Source organism: Alligator sinensis, unplaced genomic scaffold, assembly GCF_000455745.1.
Source record: "Alligator sinensis unplaced genomic scaffold, ASM45574v1 scaffold97_1, whole genome shotgun sequence".
In the NCBI taxonomy this organism is placed as follows: domain Eukaryota; kingdom Metazoa; phylum Chordata; order Crocodylia; family Alligatoridae; genus Alligator; species Alligator sinensis.
Genome location: NW_005841921.1, coordinates 1,248,055 through 1,262,423, shown reverse-complemented (window position 1 = coordinate 1,262,423; position 14,369 = coordinate 1,248,055). Strand labels below are relative to the sequence as shown.

Genomic DNA, 14,369 nt, shown 5'->3' with positions numbered 1-14,369 from the left:
TTGCTGTCGGCGGGCATCGCGCTGCCGCTCTTCTTCGCGCTGGGCCTGGCCGGGCTGGCCGTGGGGCTGGGGCTGCACTTCTCCTCGGGCACCATCCGCGAGCTGGAGCTGGATTACACGGGCGCCCCGCGCAGCAACCACGACTGCGCCCGCTGCACCAATGCCAGCGCCACCTCCGGCCCGTGCCTCTGCACCCTGCGCTTTGAACTGGCCGAGCCCTTCCCGGGGCCAGTGTGCCTGTACTACCAGCTGTCCAACTACTACCAGAACCACCGGCGCTACGGCGTGTCCCGCGACGACCTGCAGCTCAGCGGGGACCCCTGGGGGCTGCGGGTTGCCAACAGCCTCTTCAACGACACCTTCACCCTCCACCGCCTGGTCAACGGGTCCTTCATGCCGGTGCCCCTGGACAGCCGGGGCATCTCCTGGTGGACCGACTCCAACGTCAAGTTCCGCAACCCAGAGCTGGTGAACGGCAGCCTGGCCACCGCCTTCTGGGGCACGGCCAAGCCCCCCAACTGGCCCTGTGCTGCCTACCTGCTGGATGCCGGCAACCCCAACAACACAGGCTTCGTCAACGAGGACTTCATCGTGTGGATGCGCACCGCTGCCCTGCCCACCTTCCGCAAGCTCTACCGCCGTGTCCACCAGGGCAACTTCTCCGCTGGCCTGCCCCATGGAACCTACCGCCTCGACATCAATTACAGCTACCCTGTCCTCCCCTTCAAGGGCACCAAGAAGGTCATTCTCAGTACAGTCTCCTGGATGGGTGGCAAGAACCCCTTCCTGGGCATTGCCTACCTGGTCTTTGGCTCGGCTTGCATCCTCACTGGTTTTGTCATGCTGGCTGTGCATATCAAGTACCAACAGCAAAACCAGATGGATGAGGATTAGAGAAAGCTGGAGGTCCTAATGCTGCTGGGCATAGAAGTTGGGGGGAGGAATTAAATTGCAGGTAGTCACCATGCTTGGTATAATTCTGACCTCATGGGGAGTGCTCTGAAAAGAAGAACTAGGCCTTTTTTTGTTTTGTGACAGATTAAATTAAAATACTTTTTTTTTCCCCAATAGAAAACCAAGAAACATCCAGACCTGGTTAGAATGGCTGAACTCGTGGTTCATAATGTGATAAGAGAATATTATGTGCCTAACAAGTTACTGTTGAGCTAAAACTCTTCTCTACTACCCACATTTCTAATGACCCAGACTTATTTCTTATGCCTGAAAGAACTTCATGCAATGCTGTTCCTCATTTACTGCTTTCTATTCTGAACTTCTGTGTTTCTTAAACATTTTTTTGCTACAAGTGAAACTTAATATGTTATTTTCATTGTTACGTGAAAAGGAGTAGAGTCATGGGTTATTCATTTGCATAATTGCCTGGAGTTTGTGCTACAAACATCATAATAGCTTCTAAAATATTCCAATTTCATTTACAAGTCTTCAAATTTTTTTAGGTCTCACTAGCCTTTATGGCTCCTAGCATATCAGTGCCTTCAAACCAATAAAAGCAATATTTAAACGAATATGCATAGCAAGACCAAAGCGCTGACCTCCACATCAGTGTCATTTGAATCATACTTGAGAGAAGTTTTTAATTGTCTTTAATTACAATAATATTTTAGTTCCCTTAATTTTTGTAGAAATTTAGATAGGGAGTGTAAAATGATCTTAAACTGAAATGAAAATAAAACACCCTGAACTGGAGCTGTCCAAAAAGATAAACTTCAAGGGAGTATCTAATGTGAAATGCCACAATTTAAGTGGTAACAATAATAAATAAATAAATAAAATCACTTCTCATTTTCTCTGTTTGTTTTCTGACTTTCCCCTTACTTAGAGCTTACTGATGTAGGGATAAGATGTAACTTTACACAGAACGACCTACTCCATAATCTCTAATACTCCATGTGAGTATTCTTAATGTCCAGTATCTGTGAGTAGTACTGTGTTTGAAAGTGGAGATTCATTCTATTACATGGAGAGATGTCTCTCCCTCTCTCTCCTCCTTAGATAAATTTTACTTATCTTCTAAGCAAAATTGGCTAGGTTTGAAGAAAGTTCTCTTAATTTCACTTACAAAGCACCAATGGCAGAAAGTTCTCTTTGTGTTATAGGTTTATGCCTAAAACAGTAATATGGGATGGTCCTTGTTTGTTTATATATCTATCTGGATTTTGAGGAGTATGGCCAAGAATGGCATTAGATCATTTCTAGACTAGAAATGCTACCAGTGTGGGAGTAAAAATGTATCAAAATCATTGGTAAAACAACTTCATAGTATTTCTTTTCTTGCAAAATACCTGATTGTATATATATATGAAATGGACCCAGGTAGCGGAATGATTAAAAGAGTAGAGTCTAAGTACAGCAGTGTTTATATTTTGTTTCAGTCTTGTGACTCTCTTGCTTTTTTGAGTGGTTGAGTTGCTGGCAGTTAAAAGTGATGGTTGTGTATGAGAAGTACTCTGTCTAGTTTTGATGGCTGAAATTCTGCAGCATGTAAATTATTATCTTTAGTTCACAGTGAGGCAGCTCTCCTTGTCCCTTACCTGCCTGTGTTAGAAGTCTTTGGATGTGGAGCTGCTATCTTTACAGAACTTCTGTTCTCAGAGTTCTTCCTGTCTTAATTATATAACACAGGCTAATGTCAATGTGTTTTTATACCGGCACTATGTATTAAAGAGGTTTATAGTCATGGTTATTGAAACTCTGAAAAAAAGCTTGAAAACATTTACATTTGCAGGGGAGGGGGAAGAGGTTCTTTAAATGCTTTCTGGTAACAAAAATAATTGCAAGGTATTTCTGAGTATGACTTGTCTCACTAAACAACCGCTTTTCAACTTCTTCCAGAGTAGTTAAATCTGGGGAATGTTGCAAAAGCAAGGAAAGGCCTTTAGTCAAGCAAATATGACAGCAGAACTCTATAATCAAGTGACCAAATTGGATTGTTACATTTCTGCAGAATTCTCAGAAGTTAACAAAATTGCTGTGGTGTAACTGGGGCCAGAATTTGTTTTATTTCATATAGTTCTTACTAACTACTCTTTGAAAGTAGAGAGTACTTTGAGAGAATCTGTTTCATCTCTCAAGTTTTGTGTAGAATGGAAAAATACTTACGCTGAAGTCTCATTGGTCCAGAGAGAGAGAGAGCGAAGCAGTAAAAGAGCAGGGTTTTTTTCTCTTTAAAATGTCATTTAAAATATTGCATTAAAGTGTTAATTTTGAGTTTTTGGTTAATGGAAAAATTCAGCATGTCTTTGACTCAATATTCAGTTCAGGTTTACTCATCAGAACTCCTTTCACCTGTAATAATCTAAATTGAAAATCTAACTTTATCATGATACATTTTTCTCTGTTTAAAGGTGAAACTAAGTTTCTCAGTTTCATTTGTGGCTTATGCTATCTTTTTAGTCAATACCATCTTTTAGGTTTTATGCCTTAACATAAGATCTCTGTTTTATAGGCATCTATAAACCTTCAGGGAAATATAGTATTATTCCCTATTCAGCTGCAGTTAAAAATAGATTTTAATCTTCCATTATAAAATAGCTGTTAAACTCAGTTGTCCCTTTGTCTTGGTGAATGTGCTCTCTTTCATGTTGTGTAAAGAATAAATTGAAATGGGGAAGAAGGGGAAACTCATGTGATTTGTGGAGCTTCAGGCTCCACAAATATAGGATTGTGTATTGCTAAGGTGGAGGGAGTGGTAAATTTGAATAAAATGCTTTGGAAGGATATTTATCTATTTTTGTGCAATATTTGTCTTTCTGCTTGTGTAAAGGAAATTGCAAATGAACAGGTGGAAAAGACCAGTGGTATTTAACTTCACTGTTGCTAAATACATTGTTATCCAATATTGAAATACCTATTGCATGACAGACCTATTCAGAACATTGCAGTTCCTACAAAAAATTTGTCATCTCACCTCTAATCCTGGTATAAGACGGGAAGCAAGGACGGAGCTGTTTTTCTTTGAATGCTAGAGGGAGAGATCTTCCTTGGCTTGTGGGAGCAGCACATTTGATTCATGTACTTCCTCTTCTTTCTCAGGTACATGTAAAGCCCCTCCTCCTGTTACGATTCACTTGAGCTATTGACCTAGGACTCGGCTCTCTCTCATGCCGTCAGTAGCTGTTAGGGGAATATGTGCTAGTTCTTTCATTTCAAGGCAGGTGTTCAGCTAGCTATCTATTATATAGGCTTGGTGTGAAAATATCAGTTACAAAAGTTCCTCTGACCCCAAAATATGTTAGATTATAGTAAGTATGATCAGTTAGATATGTTTTATAGATACTGAAAGATTTCAGAGAGGGGATAACACACTGCTTTTTTGGCTTAAGAAGAAACATAAAATCTAACAGAAAAGCAAACATATTGATGTTTTTAGAATGGTTGTGAAGACCTCAATATCTTCACTGGAGATTTAATAAATATCGTAGAGCTGGGTCAAAAGCAGTGTGGAAAAATTCAGGTGTTAGGGTTGATACAGGATTCCTGTACTATGTGTGGTCCTCCTGGTAATTTGACTCAGAACTGATCTGAGCCTATTGTTTCAACTGTTTTTTGACAACTTCCGGACACTTTTTCCAACATTGACACTCCCCCATGTTTTCTGCAGAGTCTCTTCTCCCTGTTTCAGAGACTGTCACCTCAAACTCATCATGCCTGAAGGTGAATTCTAGACCCTCTGTATTCTTCCCCAAATATTCCTAAATTGCTATTGCAGGTCCATTTGCAATTCAAGAGCTAAATCAGCCTGAGACTCTGTATAGATTCAGTGAGGTTTTAATTTGCCTCATCATGCACAAGCATAGCCACAAACAGCTGTTTCTTTTACCTTTTAGATGTACTTGTAGAGGAGTTTCTCAGATAGTTATTGTAGAACAGGATCAATTTTTAGGGTAAGTGTGGAAACTAAAACTGTATTTAAAATGAGCTGTTGGCTTGAACTCAGATCTGCTTTGTGGCCTAGTAGAAAGAAGACACGGTAGTAAATGGAGAGGTTAGAGGAGTATTAATATCTTAATGAATATATTGCTAGTATATATCTATAGAAGTTGCTGGATTGGCACTAAGGATTAGTTTAACCTGAAGTACTTGAGTGGGTACAAGGAGATTTGTTGGGTTCCTCAGCAGTTTCATTTTAGTATCCACAGTTGAAGTATTTTTACTGTTTTGTCATTTCCTACAGTGATTACGATATTTTTCTTTCAGGAATATTAGGCAGGGCAGCTCCAATTGCAATTACCTTGGAATTATAACACAGTCACTAAAATATCTTTTGGAAACATTTTGTTGTTAATCTTCCAGTATACAGGCAACCCCCGCTTACTGTGGTTTCGCTGTAGTGCTCAGTAAAAATACCTACCTGGTTTCACTTAGCAATCAGCAGTTTCATTATAACACTCAGCACAGGAGGTAGGGGGAAACAGTTGCAGCAGCAGTGGTAGTAGCATTGAGTGAAGCAGTGAGTGGCAGTCGGTGGGGCCCAGGGTGAAGTGGCAGGAGCCCAGGGTCTGCTCCGGCACATGGTGCTGGAGTGGGCAGGGAGAACTAGTGGTGAGAAGGGGTGGGCAAGGGACTGGGCAACGTAAGCATGGAGCCTGGGCCAATGAGGCCCAGGGCGGGGTGGCAGGAGCCCTGGGGTCCACTCTGACACATGGTGCTGGAGCAGACAGTGGGCGGGGAAGAGCCATGGTGGCGGTGAGAAGGGGCTGGGGGGGCCTGAGTGTGGGGCCCAGGCTGGCACCCAGGGTCAGGGGTGGCAGGAGCACAGGGCCTGAGGCCAGGGCTGGCAGGAGTGCAGGGTCTGGGCTGGTGCGAGCCAGTGCTCAAGGACACATGCACAGTGTCCCCTGCCCCAGCCCACAGTGGAGCCAAGCCCACGGAGCCCCCCACTATCCCTGGGCTGCAGCCTGTGACCTGCTCTGCTCCGGTCATGCGCTCACCCACCAGAGCCCTACTGCTCAACGTTAATCCCTGCCTTCTTGCTGTTAATCCCTGACTGGGCGGGTCCCTGACTCAAGCCTTGCAGGTGGGGTGGCTGGGGCCGTGCACAGGTGCGCTGGTGGCCAGTGGGTGCGGGTCCACAGGGGTTGTTGTGGCTGCGGAACAATGAGGCCGGGAGGAGGCAATGTTTTCCCTGGTGGAGCTTGTGCAGTGCTTTGCCTGGAGTGGTGGGGCCAGGGCCGGCAGGAGCACAGGAACCAATTATATTTATTTACGTTAAACCCTATGGGAAAATGGGTTTCCCTTAACATGGTTTCGCTTAGCGCTTGTTTTTTCCGGAACCAATTAAGAGCGCTAAGTGGGGGTTGTCTGTAAATGTCACAACCCAAAGTTGTGGGTTTTTTTATTTGAGTGTGCTTCGGCATCGCTAAATCATGTTCCCACCAAATTACAGCTCTTTTGCACGGTGGAGTGTTCTGCTGCAACAGAGAACCCGCGTGCAGGAGCTTTTCCTGCCAGTTCTGTAGCTTTCTTTGTAGTGTGCATTTCTTGTTACAGCACAGAAATGCTCCTTGCAAAGAGTTTCTGCCATTCGTATTTTAATTTGTGCCCCACCATTGCCCAGTTTTAAATTATGTACACGTGGCGACTAGCTATTGGCTTGCTAGCCGTACAAAAGGCTTGGGTGGTTTCCGCCCAAATCGGAGAGAGAGAAAGCATGTGGAGTTCGGAAAAGGAGCGTAAAGATCTCTAAGCGCTGCTGGTCCATACGAACCCAGCTTTTTTCTTAAGAAGGCAACAGAGGTTTAATTTGTCGAACCCACGGAGCTTCAACAACTCCGCGGGACTTATTTACCGTCCCCTCGGAGCCTTAACAACTCTGAGGCAACTAACCTCTAGCCTCTCCCCGTTGCCGATCGCAGCCCAGACGTATCCCTATCCTAAGGACCCAATTGTCGAGCCCACGGAGTTTAACAGCTCCGGGGGACCTGGGAACCGAGTAACACTCACGGAGATACAGCTGCTCCGTGGGAACGAATTCTTGAACCCCCAGTTCAAGAATTCTGTGTCTGGAAAACTGTAAAAAACTGTACTGTGTCCAGTTCTGGGTGCCGCACTTTAAGAGGGATGTGGCCAGCATTGAGAGGATCCAGAGGAGGGCCATTCGCATGGTCAAGGGGCAGCGAGACAGGCCCTACGAACAGAGGCTAAAGGGCCTGAACCTATTCAGCCTCCACAAGGGAAGGCTGAGAGGGGATCTGGTGGCCGTTTAAGAACTCATCAGGGGGGACCAGCAAGAATTGGGGGAGGCTCTGTTCCCCCAGGCACCACCCACGGTTACTAGGAATGGCCATAATTGTTAGAGAGAAGGTTCAGGCTGGACATCAGGAGACATTACTTTACAGTTAGGGCTGCCAGGCTTTGGAATGGGCTCCCAAGTGAGGTGGTGCTCACTCCTACCTTGGGGGTCTTCAAGAGGAGGCTGGGGTGATATGCCCCCCGCACCCATTCCTGCCCAAGGCAGGGGGTCGTACCTGATGATCTGTTTAGGTCCCTTCCGAGCCTAAGCACAATGATACTATGAAGTTCAGTCACATTTCTAAGGCCTATTTCTTGTGCATCTATTATCAGCTAAACTATACATTGACTAGTATCTGCCAAAGACGGTTTTTTATTAAAAAGTAGAAAGCCCAATAGATGTTTTTATGATTGGATTACTAATCTGTTTCCCTTGGAAGACCATGGAGTCGTTTGCCTTGGGAATATGTGGCAAGACTGGTTTAAGGAGCATTGGTTATTGTTGAAAACAAAGAAGGGAAGTTCCATAATTGCCTCAGGTCAGTGTGTGCACATTCTTCACTAGCAGTTAGCTTTCTAAAAAAACTCTTCAAGGTTTCTGTAATCTCTTTCAGCCTTCAATGCAATGATAGATCCAATGGTAGGTTTTCATTTATGTTTCTTGTACTTGTCAGGTACACAACTTAAATGCGAGTATATTTACAATAGTCTCAAATTAATTATTAAACTAGATTAAAATAACTTCTGGTTGCAAGATTGAGCATCCAATGCCAGAATTGATGTTGGTACACCCTAAGCCCCACCCCTCCCATTTGTGCCTATGCAGTATGATACAGTCTTTGACATAGATGACATGTAAGTGTTGATGGCGGGGTGGGGGGAGGCATGACTCTGCACTGCCACCCCCACCTCCCCTGCTTCTGGGCCCTGGCTCTGGCTGGGCTGCAGCTCTGTGCCCTGCCATCAGAGCAAAAACCTCGGGGGGCACATGCCCCTCTGCCCTCTCCACATGTTGCCTATGTTCTTTGATTATATGGTATTGTAATGCCCTTAAAGAGTTCTTGAATTCCTTAAATTCAAATCTTGATCCTCAGCCCCCCTCTCAGCCACCTAATCCGGTAAGTGCCTTAAGTCCCTAGGTTCCAAAGTTGTTACCAGTAATATTTCCTAAGTGCCTAAAGGGGTGCTTTAGGCATACACAAAGTTCTTATGTGCTGATAGTGTTGAGCAGCTTGGTGTCTAAGTCCTTTGGGACTCTGTGCCACCTATAGGGCCTGCTCCATTAAGCGTTCTCAAAGCAAACCTACCTGATTAGGTCCCACACACACTGCTGCCAGAAGAACAACACTCAAGATGTAGGAAACCCAAACTCAGTTCCCCCCTGTGTGTGAGGATTTCAATCCTGTGTGTGCTGCCACCTCACCTAAATACTCTACCTGGGTACTGAGATTCTGGCCTGAGTACTTTTAGTCTTACCTGTTTAATCTGCTCTACTTTAAACAGAGTAATTAAAAGTTACATGGTCCCAAAAGGGGACTGGGGAATGCAAGAGAACAAGCATGAATCTGTTCTAGTGATTACAGAGTGTAGGTTGTAGCCGTGTTGATCTAAGGACATAGGCAGACAAGGTTATTTGGGTGAATTTGATATCTTTTATTAGACCAACTTAAATAGTTGTAAAACTATTTAAGTTTTCCAACTATTATGCATATGCATAATATGCACTATGCATATCTTGTATGCAGACCAGCTCAACCTCTGGCTTCTTTACTTTTCATTCCATCCAGGAAGAGCACACACCAACTGCTGAAACTTCCTCAGCCTGACGAAGGGTTTTTGAACCTGAAAGCTTGCTGAACACTTTTTTCTTCCAACTATTTAAGTTGGTCTAATAAAAGATATCAGATTCACCCAAAGAATCTTGTCTGCTCTTCCAGTGATTACGGTACTTGACTTGCCTAAGAAGAGAGATCCAGGTTCTACTTCCTGTTCCCCTGATAAATACTTAAACCACTGAGGTCCTGGATGAATGTATGGGAGGTAACTACAGTTTTCATACTACCATGTTCTTGTCCACCTATGTTTTGTGAGAAATCATGGGTTAGGCCCCTAATTCTGGGAGGGAGAGTTCAGGGCTGTGAATTCTGACTTGGAGTATGTGTCTTCTTCTTTGTACTGAATATGACAACTTCCTGCTCCGTTTTACCTTGCATTATCAGGGAGAGTCAATTATAACAAAAAACTAGATAGACTCTCTCTTGTCAATTTGTTGTAGTCCACAGCGGCCCCAAATAGGGAAAGTCACACTTATCTATGATCTGGATGATGCCCAGTATAGATTCTTCGATGCATTTAGTGGCTAAGGTCTGAAGTCTTTATTGAATCTATGGGAACTGAATATTTTGTTAAAGATTAAGTTGGCCAAACTTATTGGATTTTTCACTGCAAAAGGCATTTCCTTGACACACAGACAAAATTCATATCTATTTCCAGGTGATAAGAGAACTAGAGCATTTCAAATGAGTTTACTAGAATTTTTTTTCCGCATGTGCAAAACAACATATTTTTCAATAATTGTGTTCTCATAAATGGTTTAACTGTTTTGAGTGAAATTTACAAAAAAAACAAATTAAAAAAAATATCAAGACACAGATATCTAGTATGGAAAATTGCAACCAAAATAGTTGACGTTTGATAAATTTACAAGTAACAGGAAACAGTCTTAAAACAGGATTTATCAAATGGGTGATTATGTTGAAGATATAAATTGTTCAAAGTTTTACTCTGGTTTCCATCTTTATTAAGTTAAAACTATGTTGTAATTAGGTCCACTGAATCCATTATAGATGCTATAAAATAAGTTCAGTGTGTGTAAATGAATGATTCATTCATGCTGACTACAGCGAGAGACAATAGTTTAATAAACTTGATTTGTATAATCTTAGTGGGACTGGGTTTACATGGAGCAAAATGAGCTTTCTGTTTCTTGTAGTTAGCTAGGCTTTTGTCAGGTTCCTGAATCACTAATACTGTTATTTCTTAGATTTAGTTCTTTTATTAGCACTTTATTTTGTAACTCGCAAACTGTCCTCATTAGTTGTCAGTGCGAATTACAGGTCTATTTTTCTACTATAAAACATATTTCTCATTTAAAAAAAAATCCCAAATGCTTTGCATTGTCTCTACCTTGCGTATGATTTAAGCAGCTTATGACAGAATGATAAACCCAGGGCTTTTTTTAACTTTGTGTAGGGGAGGGATCAAAGGCAAAATAAGCATTTCACAGATTTTTGCAAGTATAATTTGCTTGTGGCAATCTGCCAAGGGAAAATTTCACAGTCCATTTATAGAAACATTGTCAGCAAATGAATAGCCAGTGAATGTAGTGTCAGTAGTTGGAAGAAAATAGGTTTCCACAAATTAATTCTAATAGATGTCTCTACAAAATACAAAAATGTAAACGACACTGGAATGTAGTATGCTAGAGGAGAAATGCCTTATTTTTGTACATGATGATAACAATGGTCAATGTTTTGAATATTATGGTGGTGCCTGGAGGCCAGCTGATGTCAGGGCTGTGATGTGCACTATACACAGCATTATATAAACACAGAATTAGAGAGAGCCCCCACTGCGGTAAAACCTAAATAGTTAAGGCAGGAAAAGGGCAGGAGAATAGGACAGTGTATACAAGCAAAGCAGTGGTTTATACAAGCCATGTTAGTTCTGTGATTATGTTTTATCTTTAAATCCTCGGCGACTGAGAAAAGAAGCAGCTGCAAAAGTTCTTGTGATACCAACTCCTGTCCATTGAAACCCACAAATGTAGTTCAGCCAAAAGACCGCCAAGCCCCCATCACATTCTTGGCTGAGTTGAGATTTTTACCAAAATGTTTTGGTAAACATACATCAACCATGTGAACACAATGCCCTGGCCACTGCAGCTGATTTTGAATGATTAATGCTTCCAGACTGGTGGTGTTAGTGTCAATAAGGACACTGGCATTTGTGTGATGATATTCACACTTTATGCCAAGGATCCTTCCAGAGGTAGCACTGGTTCTAGGCTTTTCAGTAGTCCTTGTAGGTCACCCAAGCTTCACAACCATAGAGAAGTTAGAGTTAACAAAGCTCCTACTATATAAGGCTGTGGTCAAATCTTGATGTCATGATCATTGAACACATGATGATACAGTCTTCCAAAGGGGGAGCTGGCAAATCGGATCCTATCCTGGATTTCCTCATCAATGTTGACCTTCTTTAACAGATGGCTGTTGAGGCATGCAAAGTGTCCAACATTCTCCAGCTCCTGTCCATTATTGTTAGCCACTCTGCATTGGACTAACATCTGAAAAGTGGACTAGCATCCACTGGACTAGCATCTGAAAAGTGAGTGTAGGATGGGTGCTTAGTATGTGGATAAAAATCATTAACCAGTGTCATGGGGATTTCCAACTTTGAACCTTTAGGTGATGAAAGAGATTTATTTTTAATGCTTCTTTTTAAGATGCCTACCTACCTGAAGAAGTCTAAGTAGTTCATTCTAACTGTAGTACTTCCCCATTTCACTCTCTGTACTGAACCAGGCACATCTGAAATCTCTTCCTATTATTGCATAAGTGGGACTTTTCAGGCATTTTTTATAACTTCACGCATAACCCAACATCTGCTTTCACACAGTCTCCTAGGGAATCTCAGACCTATTCTTAGCTTCACTTCAGGGAGGGAACTTCCAAAGTTGATAAATGGAACACAATACAACATAATACCCTTTTCTTTATATAGCTTCTGTCCTACAAGTTCTACATTAAGATGCTGACAGGTATTAATAACATATTTGTAACCAGGTTCAGGCTGCAGGGCTGACTGTGCTGCCCTCTCGTGGTCACACAACCCTTACCCAGCTCAAGTCTAGGGTGCCCTCCCCTTGCTACTCACCTACCATGCCTTGATGTAATTGTTTGATTAGAAGGGAGGCTGCCTAACGGGTCCTAGAGCAAGCCCCAGTTTCTCTAGATGCCATCTAGCTCTTCCAGGCTCCTGCCTGTCTCCACTCTGCCCCTGCTAGGTAGGCCCTGATAACTTGTCAGTGCTCTTCCCAGGGCACTTGTTAGCCTTAAGGGCTAATCATTGCCTCCAACCTCCCCTACAGCTGTGCCTGTACTTCACAGGTGTTACTGATTAGTGACTTCATTAGGCACTTGCCCCCAATCCAATACCAGAGCACCTCAGGCCTTTACACCCTGTTGAGGCCTACCTTACAAACTTCAGCCCCTTTTCCTTCACTGGTTCCCTTAGCCTAGGCCCACTGGGCCAGACCTGGTTTGGGGGTTCCAGCCCTTGACTGCATAATCTAGCTTTATCTTTGTCCTGTCCTGGGCAATACACTTGCTGAGCCTGTTTAGGCTCCTGGGCCCCCTGGCCCTCGTCTCTGCCCCTTTTGTGCACAGGATCCCCTGGCCTTGGCTCCGTCTTTCCTGGCCACCCTTGTCTGGCTCCTGCCCAAACTAGGTTTCAGATTTCCTCTCTAGGCTTTAACCTTGCCCTCAGGTCTAAGCCTACAGGATGGCTTGAATCCAGGCTCCCAGTAGGGCCCTAAGTACTGACATGCCCCTGGCACCCTGCTGTGGGTTAAACCACCATGCACCCCTCAGGCATCCCAGGATGGCCTCCACATGCTTCCCTATGAGCCACACCCAAACCACCCATTGAAACTGTAACCAAAGTTATAGTTATGGGGCTTAAGGGGTTGGGGGTGCAGGTGGTGTTCTCATCGATCCTTCCAGTCTTGGGCTACAGACTAAGGAGGGAGAGGAGGATCCAGGTAATGAGCCAAAGACTGCAGCGCTGGTGTCATCGGGAAGGCTTTGGGTTCCATGACCACAGTCCACTCTTGGGCGAGAGAGACAGTGACCTGCTGGGAAGGGACAGCCTCCACCTCTCTCCGCTGGGGAGGAGGCTTTTCACAGCCAGACTGGCTGACCTGCTCCACCGGCCTTTAAACTAAACCTGCCAGGGGATGGGGGGACTACTGCCACTGCTGGCCCGCTGAGCAACCCTTGCAAAGCCAGCAGACCAAGGCACTCAAGGGAGCCCACCCCTGCCCCAGCCCTGGAACGAACTGTAGGCAAGGCAAGGGCCCCCAAGGGGACACTTGCGTGCCTATACACAAATGCCAGGAGCTTGGGGAATGAACAGGAGGAACTTGTCCTCCTGCTAAATGCAAATAACTATGATGTCATAGGGATAACGGAGACCTAGTGGGACTCCACCCATGACTGGACCACAGGTATAGATGGCTATATCCTGTACAGGAGGGATCAAGTAGACAAAAGGGAGAGAGGTGTAGCTCTCTATGTCAAGGCAAGCTACACATTCCTGCAAGCCGACATTGGCACCCACGGTGAACTTGAGACTTTCTGGGTTAAAATCCATGGGGAACGCAGCACAGGGGATACTATGGTGGGAGTCTACTACAGACTTCCTACCCAGGGACAAGACCTTGACCAGGAGTTCACCAGCGAATTGGCTGAGGCTGCATGCTCCCCATGTATGGTTGTCACGGGAGACTTTAACTGCCCAGACATCTCGTAGGAGGAGTGCTCAGCCAAATCCGAGTGGTTGCAAAGCTTTCTCTCGTACATGAATGACTTCTATCTGATGCAGGAAGTCTACGGGCCGACCAGAGATAAATCACTGCTCAACCTGGTACTAGCAACCGGGGACAACCTAATCAGTGACCTAATGATTGAAGGGAAGCTGAATGACAGTGACCACGAGCTGATCACCTTCACCATCTGCCATAAAGCTGGCAAGTCAGTCAGTAATACAGAAGTCCTCAACTTCAGGAAAGTTGACTTTGACAAGCTCAGGAGGCTTGTTGGTGAGGCCCTAAGGGACCATGACCCCAAGGGAAGGGGAGCTCAGGAAGAGTGGTTGCTCCTCAAGGGAGCGATCCTCGATGCACAAGCTAATACTATTCCGTTTCAGAGGAAAGGCAGCAAAAGGGCACAGCAGCCTCCTTGGCTCTCCAGAGAACTAGTGGACCTCCTGAATCTTAAAAGAAAGACTTACAAAGGATGGAAGACTGGAACCACCACCAAGGAGGAATATTCTGC

The 14,369-nt window shown here is 44.3% G+C and overlaps 1 protein-coding gene across 1 annotated transcript; it reads left to right on the top strand.

Moving 5' to 3' along the window:
• On the top strand, positions 1–3,740 carry TMEM30B (transmembrane protein 30B; the record flags this gene model as incomplete). Its single annotated transcript, XM_006019080.3, has 1 exon — positions 1–3,740. A coding segment is annotated over one exon (894 nt), but the record flags the coding sequence as incomplete, so codon positions are not given.
• Positions 3,741–14,369: the final 10,629 nt, after the last annotated feature.